We start from the raw sequence: 18,511 nt of genomic DNA, 5'->3' as shown, positions 1-18,511 counted from the left end.
AAACCCAAGAAGGGAAGCATTACTCCCAAGCATGGAGACCCAAACAGTAAATGATTAGCACACTAGACTTTGATGCCTCAAAAAGTGGAAAGTAGAATTTTGAACTGTATGAGCTAAAAGTACCATTTATAATATGCTGAGAAATTTTAAACATTCAAATCTATAAATGAGCACATTTAGGCTTATTTCATAAGATTTATAAGGAAGGGAAGAATGTACTAAACTGGGAATCCAGAAACCTGGGGGTCTTTGCAACCATTTTGTCACTAATTAATATTGAAAAAAAAAAATCACACTTTCTCCTTGTCTCAGTTTCTTCACCTACAAAATGGGTAGGTTGAATTAGATCACTGTTTCTCAATGGGCTAGGACAAGTGCCCCTGGGGGAACTTAGGAACATATGGGAGTGCTTTGGGTTGTCATAATGACTTGGGAGGAGTGTACCCTTGGTATTAAATGGAAGGAGGAAGGGTGTCTTCATTTCCTAGGGCTACCATAGCAAATTACCACAAATTGGATGGTTTTAAACAACAGGAATTTGTTGTCTCACAGTTCTGGAGGCTAGAAGTCTGGGATTGTGGTGTCCATGGGGCCACGCTCCCCCTGAAACCTACAGGGCAGAATCCTTCCTTGCCCTTCCTGGTTTTGGTGGCCCCTGGTAGTCATTGGCATATACCTGGGCTCAGCTTGTAGCTGCATCACTGCGATCTCTGCCTCTGCATTCACGTGGTCTTCATCCCCGAGGCAGCGTCTCTGTGTGTTCTCTTCTCTTCTTATCCGGACAGCAGTCCCTGGGTTTAGGGCCCACTCTAATCAGATATCCCCTCATCTTAACTTGATTACATCTACAAAGATTCTATTTTTCAAATAAGGTCACATTCAGAGACCAGGGGTTAGGACTTGAGCATATCTTTTTGGAGAACATAATTCAGCCCACTATAGGCAGTACTGCTAAATGTTCTGCAATGAGTGGAACAGTTGTGCACAGCAAAGAATTTTCCCAGGTCAATAGTGTTTGACTGAGAAACACTGGACTAGAAGATGACTAAGATATGTCCAAGCTTTGTAATCTGTGTTTCCAAGAAGTGTTTAGTATTTTTATTCATTAAGAAGGGTAATTTTTCTTAAAAATTTGTTCTTAGAACATTATTGGTCATATAGGTAATTTATTTGATGCCAAGTCCTGACATTGTATCCATATTCTGGTGGAAAAATGCGATACAACCTACTCTCCAGGAGTCTGTTTCACATCACAGGCTGATTGTATGTTTTGGCTAACATTCACTTAAGCAGTGAGCCACTGGTCTGACTCACTTCCTTTAGTATTTGACAGCCTCCCACTCCCAGGCATTGTCAACACCCATCTCTATCTCACCCCCACATCCTCAGGTTCATTGTCAGTGTGTCCTCATCTGTTTTCCAAAAAGCATTGTGCTCCCATGCCTGATTTCAGGGTGCATGTCAGACCTTTCACATAGCAGCCATCAAACTTTCCTGAAATATGTTGATGTCGGTTGAAGCTTAAGGGGAAAATGTTTCCTGCTTTATTGGGAACACAAAAAGGTATTAAGTTGGCCAAGTCAGCTGTTCTAACTAAATCCAATAGCTGAAGAGTTATTTGTTCTGTTTATATTAATTTTTAGTATTTATTATCACTATTAGTATTGATACTGAAATACTCACATTGAGAAATTATATCATTTATAAGTATTATGCAAATTAAAACTAATGCCTAGATCTACACATATTACTAACACAGCTGGAAGTCATACATGAAGCAATATAAGTTGCTAATTTTCACTCAATGAATAAATTCCTTTTCACCCTGCATCGGATTTTGGATCTACTGGAAAGATTGGTTATCTTTCCAAAGAAAGTATAAATCTTTTCTTAAGGAGGTTTGGGACCCTGGGATTAGCTTCAATTTCTCATGTCTTATGTCTCAAATGGAAAAGGTTTTGAAGAACTAGATTTTTGAACTGGAAATTTGAAAGCCCATAAGACATAATATGTATTGCTCATTCTGCCATTAATTTCTGTCCTTTATGTTTGAGCAGAATGTTAGTGAAGGTCTTCATCATCTCTGTTCAGAAAAGTGGCTGAAAAGATAAAAACAAAACTGCATCCTTGCTATGCAGTCCACAAGACCTTTGATTTCTGGTAGTAGCTGCAATTTGCGGCTCTTTTTACTTGTGTTGCAGACCAGTCCACGGAGACCTGCCTACCATCATTGCAGAAAGACATTTCCTTAATGACACTTGAAGCTCCTCGGGTCACTCAGACAATTCACTCTAACCCTTTCCAGTCAAGCTCAAACTAAAAGGGCAAAGTCATTCCAGGATCACACCTAGCCTATAGCTAACCTTCTAAAGCTTCCCCAACTCAAGTTCCTAATCTTGATGTAAACTAAGAATGTAAGCCCTTCAAGATCATCTCTCAGTTGTTTGAAAATAAGTCACCCCAAACCCTCCTCTACTAATTCTTATACCAGGGGTCTGCTTTGTTCCAGGCCTGAGTCTTCTCTCCTTCCATTCCTTATTTCCCAAGGTTTGGTCTCTATTTCAAAGGACCTGTACTAGGAATGTTTCCAGTGTAAGAAGTGTTGCTCCTAAATCCTATTCTAGGACCCAGGGAAGGTACTGTTAGCTATTGATAGAATTTCTTGAGACTGACTTCTTTCTTATGTCACTTCTATCACCCACCCCAGATTTCCTCCATTACTGCTCCCTGCTCTTTGTTTGGGGCACCTCACTAGCTACCCTGTTCTAAATCCTTTCTTCTCCCTTTATTGAGTGTTGCCCAATTCCATTGGACCTTTCACTTCCCCATAGATGGAACCTCCTCTGTTGACACCACTGGTTACCTCAGTTCTCCTTACCTGTTCTGCCCTTTTGGACAGATAGTCTAGTAATATAGCTCATCTGTCTACTGCACAACCTATCCCCAAACAAACCCTGCTAACATTGTTACAAACTCTAAGATCAGCATACAGCTTGTGTTCTTCTCAGAAGATGATGGTATATATGTTTGTGCTTCTATTTTCAACCCCGTATGCTTCAAACACAGAGAAATACAACATGGACTGCTGTTGAGCTTGGAAGACTGTGTGACCTGGAAAAATATTAAAACTGATAATAAATTATTTTCGAAACACAACTGGCAAAAGAAAATTCAGAACTGATTTATGTTGGTTTCGGGTCATCACCTCATACGTTGCCTTCATGAAGATTAAGCCTCTGGAGTTTCCACATGGTTAGAAATAAAATAACTGCAAAGCTACTAAATTGGAAACTTAGTATTTGATTTTCCACTTCGTGACGGGCTAAATTACAAAAGATTGCAAAGCATTTTGTGTATACATGCAGTTCCTGCTCTGCTGCAATTTATCTTTGACAATTTACATTTACAGTGTTCAGCCAATTAAGCCTCTCTTATCAACTCAGGGTATTTACAGCAGGGAAGCAACTCTAACACAATTAAAGTTCTATCAGTTAGTCAGCTTCCATATGTGTTCCAGTTCTCAGCCTCAATCTGTCTCTACAGTTTCTTTCATAGCTGAGGTCTTTTCCTGTGGCTTATCAGTCTGTCCACAAAGCGGGGTGAATGGGGCAAGAATTGTTGGTCTGTTAGCACAAATGACAAAAGAGGGAGAAATTATGGAGCCAGGCTAAGCAGAACAAAAAGATCATGGCAGAAGCATCTTCACAATCGTTATCAATTGTGCTACTTATTAATATTTGTTTAGTTTAATTTTTCCATTTGTTTATCACTATAAACCAGTGGGGAGATATTATCCTTACAAACTACAGATAATTATACTGATGTTAGAGAGCTGAACGTTTCTAAGACCATACATTTTATAAGTGGTAAACTGAAATAAGCCAGATATTTTGATAAATTGTCTGTAAAGGCACTTTCTAAAGAAAGTAGGTTTCCAAAATATTTTAAACAAGTTTTAAATAAATATATATTTACCAAAAGGAACTAATTTAAAAATAGCATCGATTCAGTTGAAATTTGTTAAAAATAGATTTCATTTCTTACAAGAACAAAACCCTGTAGAATGGAAAAATCAGTTACAAAGTAACAGTGGCAGGCTTCTGCTTAAAGGCGTTTGTAAGCAAGGGTTTTGGCTGAGATGGAAAAACTTCTAATTTTATGAATTGAGGATCAAACTCAGCAGAGTGTGTTTTTAAGACTTGCTTCAACATAGGCCAAATAGTTGAAGTTTTTGGTTTGTTTGGTTTTGTTGTTGTTGTTGTTCTGTTTTGTTTTTAACCATGAAAAGTGAAAAGTGATGAGGAATCAAAGGAAGAGAAACCCAGGTGATTAGGGTTAGTTCGCGCACATTGACTGCAGGCTGCAACCCCAGGCGCAAGGGGAAGTTGAGACCAAGGCGCTTCTATCTGAGAGCAGCAGAAGAGTGAAGAACTTGCTTTCTGAAGCATATACTTTTTTTTTTTTTGAAGCATATACTTTTGTAAGGAAACTTGAACCAAGACACGAAGGGCACAAAAGAGATTACCCCTGTGCAGTCTCTGAAGGCATCCTCATATGTCCCCAAAGCCCTTCAGAAGTCTTTCAAAGAGTCTTCAGAATTCTTCCCCAGGGGAGTCTTCCTCCAGTTCATGATTTGTGGAAGCAATAATTGGGAGGAATTATGAAGAACCACACACTTGCACGCACTATTAACATCCAATAAGTATAAATAAAATTTATAGCCAAGTGGCTTATCTACTGCCTCACTTAGTGGTCCTATAGAAAGATACATACTCTAGAGGTAATTCCATTTGTTGATGGTTAAATACAAAGTTTAGTAATATTTCTGTAAAATTTGGGCATAAGGCCTTTAGAGGAATATAACCGGGGAGGCTGTGTGCTGCTGCATTGGCTGTTCACGGGAGAACCATTCACCTAAACCCACAATGTGACCGATGCCCCCATGGAAACCCAGGTGGCCCTGGCTACACTCCCCTGTTTCCCATAACATACAAGGCATTGCATTTTAGGCACTTCTTTTCCCAGTAACAGAGCCTTTTTATAAGTGTGATGATTTTCTGTCTATATAAAAATTTCCTTGATAGTGTACCCTCTAAAAACAGGATTTATAAGAGTACTGATAGATGCAGGCAGATATTTGGAAATTCTTATTTTCTACTGAAAGGTTTGCCTAACTGCTATTGATTCCAACTTACTTTTGAGGTTTCCTTACTAGATATTTAGTGACTGTTAATCTTGCAATGTGGACATTGCTCCCTACTCATTGCTCATCCCTCTTTTACTACTTTCTCTAAGGTTCATTGATTATAGGACAATATATTTACTTAGATTTCCTCACAGAATGGGTAATATTTATACAAATTGCATAAAGTTGTTACCAAATACCTCCAAAAATCTGAAAACCAGTTCCATTTCCAAATTTTCCTCAGCCTGAGTGCTATGCACATAATTCTTACCTTCCCAAATGATCACTGAGTTACTGAAGTATTTATCTACTATTTTTATCATCTATTGCTCTGTTGCTGCAGTGATGCTGTAGAAGAAACAATCTTGAAATAGTAGTGGTCTACAATGACATTTATCTTCTTACTCTCAGATCTGTGGGGCAGCTAGGGCAGTTCTGCTTCAGGTTATGGGTCAGAGTCAGTTCTGCCCCACGCATCTTCTCATTCTTGACCAATAGCTCCCCTGGGCATGTTCTTCTTATGGCAGATGGCAGAAGCGCAAGAGAGCAAACCAGACCAAGCAAGTGCATTTGATACCTCTGATTAGACATAAGTTCTACCTGAGTTCATTGGCCAAAACAAGTTGACAACAGTGGGGTGCCCCAGATAGGAGCCACTGCCCAGTCATATGGTAAAGAACATGTGATAATTCTATTACAAGAAGGGAAATCAAGAGTTGTCAACAATAATCCAATCCACACCATGTTCATAAATCTCGTGACTCCATTCTCTGTCATTTGCAGGAGTTGAAATTGATTGGACTGGATATTCCACACTTTGCTGCAGATCTTCCACTGAACCGATGCAAAAACCGTTACACAAACATCCTGCCATGTAAGACTGTCAATAGTGGCCCATCTTATTCTATCTCTTAAAGGTGGGGGGACCATTCTGTTTCATCGATCTCTGACCAGACCAGTTTTGGTCTGGATCTTCAAGGCCATCTCTGCGATTGCATGGACCTCTTTGTATGGTTTGATATCATCAGACCTCAGACCTCTATTTTATGTAGGGAGCTTAATTATTATGAGAATTATAAATTAATTGTATCTGAGCAAACAAGACTGACCATTTGGCCCTTTGGAAGGCAAAAAAAGCCTCAACCAGATTGGGGATCAAATAGTTTGTGCTCTTGTAAAATATTTTCATTCAATTTATTGACAACAGAATGAGGTAGATGCAATTGAAGTGAAGTGCATTAAAAATGCCTCTTCTTTCTTTCTTCTGGCAAATTTTGTTGTTGCTTAGTATTTTGTAATAGAAGCAACATTCCAGAAGAAGAAAGCAATACAGAGAATTCAAATGCATTCCAGTACAGGTTTAACGTTCTCTCTGCTGCACTTTAAGGGGTCTGGGAAAGAATAGAAAAGTAGGAAGATTAAGGCTTACAAAGCTCTAGAAAGAAAACTCTCTCCTTGATAAAGGCTTCTTGATACAATTAGGTAGTGCTATCATAATAAATAAAAGAATTTACTGTTCTCATTTAAAGTCCATCTATCAAAAAGCCCATGCAACTCCATCGTCTGTTTTTTAAGTCTCACTAAGGTGATGAATTCTCTGGATATCCCTAGGTGAAATGGATATCACGTATTTAGGCTAGATGCTATAGCTGCCCATATGATCTCCCAGACATTTTAGTTCCTGCAGTTATTTTCTACAATTCCCAAAAGACCTGGAGACAATTCTTCCAAGGACAAGAGTGCTAACAGAGAGAAAATAGTGGTTGGAATATAATAATTATTTACTTAAGCAAGAGACTAAGATTGAGGTATGGTTAAAATATCAGGCTAAAATAGACTTTTTCTTCCTTTTATCACTGACTGATTTGGGGTGCAGAAGATCAAAATAATTCCTCTTGCCATCCTGATTTTTACTATTTATTTTCTCCATGATCCTTTTTAGATGACTTCAGCCGGGTGAGATTGTTCTCCATGAATGAAGAGGAAGGTGCAGACTATATCAATGCAAACTATATCCCTGTGAGTGAAAAAGTATCAGACATCCAAATGCCGGCACAGCCAGCAGAAGACTGTTCCATCTATATCAAAGAGTTAAAAATAGAGCCATTCCCCACCGCACAATCCCTCTCTGAAGAACAGCTTCCACTATTCCATTGCAGAATAAAGAATGGCAACAGTGGGGCTCATACATTAAACAACTTTCAGTTTCTTTGTAAAGGACTAATAAAAAGGAAGGTTGACCAATTATGCTAAAGATCATCTTTCCTGTTATGTGTAATTCCACTTTCAGCAACCAAACCAAAAGGGCTCCTCCTGGGCACCAGCACTTTTAAAATATCTATAAAGAGAGCAGTTGTTATCATAAAAAGAGGTGGATGTGATTTTAGAAGCTTCTGGAGAGCAATGCTTAAAATTACCCAGACCTATATGCTCAGTTAAAACACTCAGATTGACTCTCTAATGAAAAAAAGGCTGTGTCATATCCTTTGCCATGTTCATAACCCTAAACTTTGAGGTTTTTTTCCCATTTGTGTGGAACAGGATTTGTTATTGACAGTGGCTTGTTAGGTGACATCTTTGCCACTTACCTTTCAGGGATACAACTTATCTCAGGAGTATATTGCCACACAGGGGCCCCTACCTGAAACCAGAAATGACTTTTGGAAGATGGTCCTACAACAAAAGTCTCAGATAATTGTCATGCTCACTCAGTGTAATGAGAAAAGGAGGGTAAGTACCTAAGAGGGCTGTTTCCACGAAGCAACAAAACCAGCGCTAGCCGCTGCCATTGATTAAGGGCTTACCGTGTAGTAGAAACTATTCTACTTGCTTATTTCTCATGCTCACCACAGTCCTATTACAGTTTTCAGTCAAGTACCTTTGTTTGCCCAAACTGAGCATAGACTTCATTTCTTCCCTAATCCATTTGTTGGAAAAGGCTCTGTTATTTTCGCCTCAGGTGAAATGTGACCATTACTGGCCTTTCACGGAAGAACCCATAGCTTACGGGGACATCACTGTGGAGATGATCTCGGAGGATGAGCAGGACGACTGGGCCTGTCGGCACTTCCGGATCAGCTACGTAAGTCACCAGGCATGAGCTGGGGTGCCGTCCCCCCGCTGAGGGAGCCCTGCGAGTGCCAGCGGACGAACCCTCACATGAGCACTTCACACTTTGAAGTACTGCTTCCTTCAAGAGAAGAAAATCCACTTTTAATGTAATTGTTGCCAATTTCATGGAAAATGGTGTGAATGAAGCAGTTGGCCTGCAGAGCCTGAGGAGATGGAATAAAAACATCTAGGTTTAGTTCAAGGCAACAGAAGACACAGTTGATCATTGTTTACCCATCATGAGGGAGGAAAGAAGTATTCTCATTTTTACTTATATGAACCAGACATGAGTATAACTAGGAAGTAAACAACGCACTTAAATTTTAAATTAAATATTGTTTATGTTAATGTTAAACCATGCTTTAATACTTTGGGTTTTATTTTTTTCCCCTGATTTTGTTTTGTCTTGGTTTTATTTGGAAGGTATTTTTCAGCATTATTAACCATGGTTTCATATTTCTTTTGAGGTGTTATTGATTTCTGTTAGAATGTCAGAGTTCATTTTTCCCATAAGGCCTGCTACCTCGGTGACAAGCCTTTGAGCACATGCTGAATGTTTCTGTGCCAGGCTTCCAAGATGTATTTTTGGTGCTGACATCAACCAAAATCAACCAGAATCACCCTGCTGCCTTCTACACATAGAAGGATCCCTAGAAAATAGGGGAGAATTTTTACTAGTATTATCCACTTGAATGTGCTCTCTGTTGAGGACAAAATTTAGTAGGACAGTGTTCGTTACGTCCTTCACTGCTTAGAAACAACCTTTTGTAATAGGATATACCTGACCATGGCAAACTGCAGCCCATGAACCAAATCCAACCCACCACCTGTTTTATAAAGTCCATGAGCTAAGAATGTTTTTTACATTTTTAAATGAAAAAAAAAAAAAAATCAAAAGAAAAATGTTTAGTGATACATGAAAGTTATATGAAATTCAAATGTCAGTGTCCATAAAGTGTTAGAACACAGCCACGCTAGTGCGTCTATGACTGCTCATGTGCTGCAGCAACAAACTTGAGTAGTGGCTGCGGAGACCTCGTGGCCCACAAAGCCTAAAATATTTACAACTGGCCCTTTATAGAAAAAGCTTGCTGACCTTAAATATAGATAATGCAGATGAAGATTTTCCATATCAGTACAACATAAGCACTCAGTAGCTATTTATTGATATTTGCAAGAGATATATCACTTTTTAACCATGGGTAGTTAATAATGGCAAATCCCGATATGATAGTAAAAGACTGTGCTTCATGCCCTTCCATTCCTTGGAAACGTCCATCTCCTCCTTGCTCGCCAAGCATATTTCTGCTCAAATACAGAGTTTCACCTCAGATGTGAACTCCTTTGTCAAGCCTTGCCTGGTCTCAGAGGCTGTTAGCCTTTTCTTCCTCTGGTCTCCAAGTCCAGCCTACAGTCCTCTTTCACAGTAGGACAAGGATGATTCCTATTCTCTCTCTTCATGGCTGCCTCAACCAGTAGATTGTGAATTCTGGAAGCAAGTACCCTGTCTTAATAATCTTTGTTATCCCAACTCTTAACCACTTGGTAAATCATTGTGGAATGAATAAATGAGTGAGCAAATGCATGATTTCAAAAACTAATAAAGCATTTGCAAAGCATCAGCCACCTTTCTACCAGAGACAGTAGTGATATTCTGAGTCCCGATTGAATTCTCCTCTCTTTCTTAGGTATTTCAGCCAGAAAGCCAGGACAAACCTCTAAACAAATGTAGACTACTCCTTCCTTACTTTGCATCCAAGAGAAAAGAAAACTGCAGAGCCCAAAATAGTCTGTCCGCATGCTTGTTTTCTCAGGTAGAAGGAAGAGTCATATCCACCATTGCTTGGCCAGTGCTGTGCTGCTTCTCCTTGGTCTTAAACGATACCTGTCTTTCAATGACAATCATGTCAAGTGCATGAAAAATAGGAACAAAACATTGACTGTGTTTGCTCCTAAGTTATTCATACAGTAGTTAACTAGCATCTGCTACCACAGTGCCCCCTTTTGGCCGTAAGCATACGAAATCTAAATTTTAGGCTCAGCCTGCAATGGAGGCTAAATTACTGAAGAACAATGTGCTGTGCTAATGAATATGGTTTTCTGTTTCGTTTTTTGTTTACACCCCTCTTCCCTTCAAGATACCCTTCAGTGTACCCCCTATTGATTTGAGGAAGCTTTCTGAGTACAACAGGTTAAAAATTACACAAATAAGAAAATAATAGAGAAATTTGGGAAAGGCTAAGTAAAATAAAATCAAAAGGGTTTTCTCATTTAACAAGAAAGGAGAAAAATAGCCTTAACCCACAATTTGTCACTTTCCAGTATTTGAAACTTGGCATAAGCTGAGTAAGAACTAGAGACTAAAGATCAGCCACAAACAACAACAAAAAAAGTTTGCTCTCGGTGGCTTTGGGGCTTGCTCTACAGCTGCCAGAGCTGAGCCCAATACTAAAACCCCTGCCTTGCAATTGTGGAGAGCCTAGTGACAATTAAGTGTTTCCTAATTTTGAACTACCTTGTGTTTTTAGCTGGATTCATTTTCAGGTTGACTGTGTTAGAATAGATGCTTGTTTTTGCTTTTTTCTCCTGAAGGCTGATGAGATGCAGGATGTGATGCATTTTAACTACACGGCATGGCCTGATCATGGCGTGCCCACAACAAATGCTGCAGAAAGCATCCTGCAGTTTGTCCACACGGTCCGACAGCATGCTACTAAGAGCAGAGGCCCCATGATCATACACTGCAGGTAACCTCACCAAAAGCATTTTCTGTTACGCTCTATGGGCTTCATTTTATAAAGGAAATAGCCTACCGTTCCATATGCCACTGATCTGATTTGACAATTACTTGAAATTTTTGTTTTTTAAAATCTGATATTAATTAATGTCTTATTCTATACATGATTTACTTAAAATACAGTTCTCCTATATCCTATAGCCTGTGAGATAGGTATTTTATTCCCATATTCCAATGAAAAAAACTGAGGAGAGAAGGGATTCACACAGATTCGTGCAAATAGAATGCGGAAGAGTTAGGATTCACACCAGGCATGCCAGTCTCCAAAGGGCAGAACTTTAAGCACTCCATGACACCACCCTGTCCTATCTAGGATTCCACATGGTTTACAACATGGACAGATAAAAGGTCAAAATATAACCAATCATAGCCCAAAATGATATGCATATACAAAAAGCCAGATGAGGGAAAGGAAAAATGATCATATTCAACTCATTAAGAGAAATATATTTGCTGCAGTGACTCTTCAAGTTTGTCTTTAAATTTCCAGACAGCTAAAATGAAAGAGGGTATAAAATCCATTACATTATCAAAAAGTAAGAACCATATGAATTCATATGGGAACAGTTGTCTTTGAATTTAAGATTTTCTTCCTCCCAAATGAACAACACTGCATCAAAATCCATCCTTGTGATATAGTATTGTTGTAAAAATTTCTATGCAGCCTCAAAAGAACTTGGGCCATAAATATGCTGCAATTGCATAGCAGAGGTAGAAATAGAATAAAGACATGGAGAGAGGCATTGGAAGTCATGCCAACCTAAGAAAATCTATGATCCCAGATCTAGCTCCATGGCCTTTGTGAATTAGCATGGCTAAATGTGTATGTATGTGTGGTTTGTTTGTGTATATTCATTTGTGTGTGTGTGGCAAAAAGCGTATTTCTCCCTGGAAAGAAAAATGCTTCATAAGCTACCAGGATCCTGGTTAGGGAGGATATACTGCTGTCAATCCATTTTAGGCATTCACAAGTTAAAAAACTATCTATTCTCAAAGTGGTTCTTTCCAAGAGCAGAAAATATAGGTGTTCAACCATGGAGTTAAACTCGTGAATTCCTTCCACAACAGGTAGCAGGTACAGTTCTTGATTTGACTTTACAGATGCCCAACCAGCAGAAGATAATTTTATCTGAGACAATAGTCCCAGGATGGAGGAGTTGTTTAGGAGAAAATGCAAACTAGGTCTCTGAACCTCGAGGCTTTTTGTGTTGGATTTTTCTCCTAGCAAATTCTATGTATAAATTGGCTTCAATTTTCTCTTTTCCCCTAATTTTATTGTGACTTATACTTCAGAACAATTTGTCACTTCAGCCTATGGGTGAATGGAAGAAAAGAAGAGCTGACAGTTGTCCAGCCCACATCAGTCCACTTCCCCCTACTCCCAGAGCACCGGGATTTGGGAAAAAAAGAAGTGTATTCAGTTCAGTATTTAATTTGATTTGAGGTAACTATCTAGAAGTTCTCTGGGAGATGAAAGCAGGCCCCGGACCCACCAGATGGGCAGGTGTGTGCTGTAAGAAAGGTCTGGGATGGTGAACTGAGTGGATGGCCCCAGAGCCCGAGTGAGGCTGTGGGCATCTCAACTGGAACTTAGAACTGGGTGTGAGGACTGAACTCTGAGACTATTCAGGAGGTGGGAAATCATTTACATGTATCAGCAACCTGAAGCAGGAACCAATTCTGCTGAGTGCTCAAAATGGAATCATCATTCTCATCAGAAAGACCATGGGACTGCACGGCCATGGCAGTGCAAACCTGTATCTCTTTAAGGGACTTAGTAGTGATAGTCAGAAACGTCACATTAGAAGAAACACCTATCACAATTGCATATTTACAAATAAGTTAGGTGGGAACAATTTCCAGGAGTTTAATATTCTTTTTTTTTTTTTCACAATGGTGCTACCTGTAGTTTTTTAAAAATTGCCAGTTTATTTTCAGCAGTGCAGAAGCCTTGCCTGAGTAACGTGTGGTCTGAACATTCTTTTGCAGCGCTGGTGTGGGACGGACCGGAACATTCATTGCTCTGGACAGGCTGTTGCAGCACATTCAGGATCATGAGTTTGTAGACATCTTAGGGCTCGTGTCAGAAATGAGGTCATACCGGATGTCTATGGTACAGACAGAGGTAGGAATATAATCAATGTGTCTTCTTTAAGTCGCCCTTGACAGAAAAATTTGCCATTATTCAGTCTTAGGCATGAGAACAAGTGACTTGGATATTTTTGCATCTGCTTCTCCATTTTCACATTGTGCATGTTCCAACTGCTTCCAGTTATGAAACAGAAGATAGATATTACCCTTTAGAAATCCATTCAGTGCACAGCGATTATGCATTTATTGGCCTCATCATATGGCCTTTTGTAATCCAGATCACATGGATGTGTCTATCTCTAACAGAATTAAACCTCTTTGAACAGATTGAAGAGCAGGTGAAGGTAACAGTCAATGTGGGTAAATGCCACCAAATGGAAACTATAATCAGCAATTTAATCCATATTTGAAATGCTATATTGAATACACTGTCATTGGTTTGTTCTCCATGTAATTCTCTGCCACAACTCACTTTGATGATGGTCAGATTGAATTTTATGCCTCTTGTCCACCTTAATTGTAAGGATTTCCAAACCCCCAACCCACCAGCACTGCCAGCCAGTTCCCTTTTATTTAAATAAATGGATTTCTTATTTTAGGAATGTAGGAGCATTCCCAGAAATGCCCATGGGTGTTGTGTGCTCCCTCTTCCCTCTTTCCCACGCAAGACCTCTCCTCCCTGGAAGCCTTGTAATGTGCTCAGAGTGGAGTGGTGGCCCCAGGCGTCAGAGCACAGGGATCGCAGAGGGGGTGCATTTGTGTGGGTGCAAAAACCCAAGTACAATAGCTTGTTCATAATCCTAGTCAGCCAGCCTTACTCTGGATATCTTAGCTTCAGGCGAACAATAGTCCTTTTTCTCAAGGAGTGTGTGTGGGAGGAACACGTGTCAAATAGAACACAACCTAGCCTGACCTTTTATTGAATTTCCAAGGGATTAAGAAACACTTTGGTCCCCTCATGTTCTTTTCCTAACAATCACCACTAGATGTCAGTATATCTCAGAATGCCTGAAAGAATGACAAATGTCTCTTAATTGTCCTGTTTCTTCTTGCCCACCCTTTTTACTTTTCTCTCCTCCTGCCTCTTTCCCCATCTGACCTTGACTTTGCACAGCCATTTCTGTGTGTTTATTTCTGAGATGTAGCAGGACCATGACATTCTGGAAAGTATAAACCATTCGCATTCAGATTCCTCCTTTACAATTAGAAATCTAAGTCATGTTTTGTTTCCTCGCTTCCTTGCGTCCACTCATATCCCACCCCTGCTGCTGCTTTCTAATTTACTGGTGTGGGGGCGTGAATGTCACCTTGTAATCATAAGTTTAAAATGTCCTGGTTTCCCAGAGAAGCCACTACCTAGTAATTTATTAATCCATCCATATTTTTGGCTTTCACTTCCATGAGATACATTCTAACATGTGATTAAAAATTCCAATTATGTATATTAATTCTCGAGCTTCAAAGGGTGACTCTTTATTTTGAGTGATTTGGATTTGATGAACTGTCTGCCCTGTTCCCTTAATTTATACCTTTTATAACTTTATTAGACTTTGACTATAGCCTGTTTGCTTTTGACTTTTCCAACTACCGAATCTTAATCCTTTTTTTAAAAAGTACCTCCCCATGCCAGGCCCTCTGTCCCATTTTTCAGCTCCATTATCTTTCTTGACGTGTGGTCCCACAGAACTAGTACTTTGTGCAAAGCTAGGAAAATGTTTCGTTTTCTCTCTAATACCTTTCCTGTTGATGTCTCAAATTTTGCTTTTTTTGTTTTTTTTCATTTTTATGGCAACATTTTAGGTTGACGTGTCCGGGAAACATTCTCTCTTAAGTAGCTCTCTTCCCTGACTCTCAAGAGGCAGGACTGGGAGGTCACCACAGGCTACGGATTTCTCCCAAGTGTTCCATCTTCTCCTTTGATTTCCCTCAGGATTTGGTGGTGGATGCTTTCCAGTTCCAATTGTTTATTTATGTCTGTTTTGTTAGTTATGTCCCCAGAACATCTTGCGTTCATTTACCTTTGTTTTCCCTCATTTCTCTGCACTCCATGAATTTTGCGTGTTAGAATTTTCCTAACATCCTCCCTGAGCTTATTCACACCCCAGTCCTGCTGCTTTTGAGTTTACAGATATTAAAAAGTTAAGAGCAAAGCTGAAAAATGATTTTCCTCCCATCTGTTATTCCAGTCTACCCCGATGACTTCAAGAGGCCAAAGTGATTTTTGGGTTGATTTCTGGCTCTCTGTGTATGTGACGAAACCCTGAATTGTAAACCATGTCGGTTCCCATGGCTGGTGCCTGATTCTCATGCCTTCTCTGGACTGGCTCATCATCTCCATTCTTCCACCTACCCCACCTCTGAACAGCAGAAGTCACTGACTAAATAGGCCGTTCCAGAGTCGCCGCAGCGTGCTGCATGCATGCACTGGATTTTGACCTGCCTTCTCTCCCTTTCTCACCTGACCGGGCACCCTTTGTGGGCCTCTTCACGAGAGCAGCAGGGCTAGTTAGCAAGAGGGCCAGGCCCTGGGAGAAGGTCTGGGGTCCCAGTGTCACCCCTGCATGAATCACAGCTCCCATTCTCCACCTGCAAATTGCAAATGGCAGCTTCCATGAATCCTGTACAGCATACATTAAGTGATGATGTAACACAGATAGGTGCTTTGAAACTGTGCATATGGATGGCATTCACCTCTCTTGGACTCTATTATATTTTTATCAAATGTTTTGTTTGGTTTTCTTCTCATAGCCTTTCTCTGGAGGTCAGGTAGAGCGCTGCTTTGAGAGAACCCATTTCTCATGGGTTCTCAGGGATGTGTTCATAAATAGACTGTTATTTACTTTTCCTGTGGCTTTGCTACTTTTTTTTTTTTTTGACACAAAGCTTTGCCCACTGTTGCCACTGAATAGTTATGGATCAAAAAGCCAGGCTGTCTCTGCCCTCTCTGCCCAGTGCTTGACCTAACTCCAGAAACAGTGGCATCATGTAGGAGCACAAGCAGGGGTGGCTCAGTTATTGATGTGATCCTGTCACAAAATTAAGGAAAATATTTTCTCCAAACCTTGTTCAAAAGTACAGGTTAGGTTGAGGTACCAACCCTGTGATGAGTGAAGTTTTAACATTTGTCCTTTGTATAAAGTTGTCATATAAAAGGCTCCTTAAAATCCTGTGGAAATTTATCTTGACTAGTTATTTCTAATGATATTCACTTATAGAGACACTCTGGGAAATAAAGAAAAAGGAAAAAGATTATAAAATCACCAATGATTTCACTACACCAAGGCACCTATTCTTAATATTTTAGTGTATTTCATCTTGGTCTTCATTTAAGCGTAGTTTTACACAGTTGTGCTCAAATGCTATATTTTTTATGTCCTTATTTTTCATGTAACATTATGCTATTTGTATCATCACAAATTGCCAAACACTCTCTACGTATCATTTTAAGGGCAGAAAATTTTTCATAAGTTTGCCATGGCTTACTTACACCATTCTCCTTTTTTTGTTTTGACATTAGTTTGGATTTTTTTTCCACTTTTTTTTTTAATTAAACTTTCTATTTTGAGATCATTGCAGATTTATATGCAGTTTTTTTTAATCTTCATTTTATTGTGATATATTCACATACCATGCAGTCATACAAAACAAATCGTACATTCGATTGTTCACAGTACCATTACATAGTTGTACATTCATCACCTAAATCAATCCCTGACACCTTCATTAGCACACACACAAAAATAACAAGAATAATAATTAAAGTGAAAAAGAGCAATTAAAGTAAAAAAGAACACTGGGTGCCTTTCTTTGTTTTTTTCCTTCCCCCATTTTTCTACTCATCCATTCATAAACTAGACAAAGGGGAGTGTGGTCCATATGGCTTTGTCAATCCCATTGTCACCCCTCATAAGCTACATTTTTATACAATTGTCTTCGAGATTCATGGGTTCTGGGTTGTAGTTTGATAGTTTCAGGTGTCTACCACCAGCTACCCCACCCAATTCTTTAGAACCTAAAAACGGTTGTCTAAATTCTGCGTAAGAGTGCCCACCAGAGTGACCTCTCGGCTCCTTTTGGAATCTGTCTGCCACTGAAGCTTATTTCATTTCCTTTCACATTCCCCTTTTGGTCAAGAAGATGTTCTCCATCCCACGATGCTGGGTCTATATTCCTCCCTGGGAGTCATATTCCACATTGCCAGGGAGATTCACTCCCTTTGGTGTCTGATCCCACGTAGGGGGGAGCGCAGTGATTTCACCTTTCAAGTTGGCTTAGGTAGAGAGAGAGGGCCACATCTGAGCAACAAAGAGGCATTCAGGAGGAGGCTCTTAGGCACAATTATAGGGAGGCTTAGCCTCTCCTTTGCAGCAACAGTCTTCCCAAGGGTAAATCCTGTGGTAGAGGGCTCAACCCATCAAACCACCAGTCCCCTATGTCTGTGGTCATGTTAGCAACCATCGAGGTGGGGTAGGCCAATACCCCTGCATTCTCCACAGGCTCCTCAAGGGGGCGCTACATAGTTTTTTTCTTGTTTTTTTTTTACTTTTTTTTTTTAAATCAACTGTATGAAAAATAAAAAAATTAAAAAAAATAATTTAAAAAAATACAATAAAGAACATTTCAAAGAGACCATAACAAGGGAGTAAGAAAAAGACAACTAACCTAAGATAACTACTTTACTTCCAACGTGTTCCTACTCTACCCCAAGAAAGTTACCTAATATAGCAACATTTCTGTGAACTTGGTCCTACTATACCCATCAGAAATTAACAGACCATAGTCATTCCTGGGCATTCCCAGAACGTTAAATTTACCCATGATAGCTTATCTGTTCTTCTTGGATTATTGTTCCCCCTTCCTTAATTGCTCTCTATTGCTAGTTCCCCTACATTCTGCATTATAAACCATTTGTTTTACATTTTCCAAAGTTCACATTAGTGGTAGCATATAATATTTCTCTTTTTGTGCCCGGCTTATTTCGCTCAGCATTATGTCTTCAAGGTTCATCCATGTTGTCATATGTTTCACAAGATCGTTCCTTCTTACTGCCGTGTAGTATTCCATCGTGTGTATATACCACATTTTATTTATCCACTCATCTGTTGAAGGACATTTGGGTTGTTTCCATCTCTTGGCAATTGTGAATAATGCTGCTATGAACATTGGCGTGCAGATATCTGTTCGTGTCACGGCTTTCCGATCTTCCGGGTATATACCTAGAACTGCAATTGCTGGATCGAAGGGTAACTCTATATCCAGTTTTCTAAGGAACTGCCAGACTGACTTCCAGAGTGGCTGAACCATTATACAGCCCCACCAACAGTGAA

General features: G+C 39.7%; 1 protein-coding gene across 2 annotated transcripts in view; it reads left to right on the top strand.

Annotated features, from left to right (window-relative positions):
* The window catches only part of PTPRO (protein tyrosine phosphatase receptor type O), a 254,990-nt gene that overhangs the window by 227,007 nt on the left and 9,472 nt on the right, over positions 1 to 18,511 (top strand). For both annotated transcript variants that reach the window (XM_037845676.1, XM_037845675.1), the window contains 6 exons: positions 5,969 to 6,059; positions 7,128 to 7,204; positions 7,781 to 7,915; positions 8,145 to 8,267; positions 10,889 to 11,043; positions 13,083 to 13,218. In XM_037845676.1, the coding sequence (XP_037701604.1) occupies positions 5,969 to 6,059; positions 7,128 to 7,204; positions 7,781 to 7,915; positions 8,145 to 8,267; positions 10,889 to 11,043; positions 13,083 to 13,218 (717 nt within the window). The remainder of the gene's footprint in view (positions 1 to 5,968; positions 6,060 to 7,127; positions 7,205 to 7,780; positions 7,916 to 8,144; positions 8,268 to 10,888; positions 11,044 to 13,082; positions 13,219 to 18,511) is intronic.

This window comes from Choloepus didactylus, chromosome 8 (genome assembly GCF_015220235.1).
Source record: "Choloepus didactylus isolate mChoDid1 chromosome 8, mChoDid1.pri, whole genome shotgun sequence".
Classification (NCBI taxonomy): Eukaryota; Metazoa; Chordata; class Mammalia; order Pilosa; family Megalonychidae; genus Choloepus; species Choloepus didactylus.
Note: the sequence above shows the minus strand (reverse complement) of the source record. Positions and strands in the feature narration are given on the sequence as shown.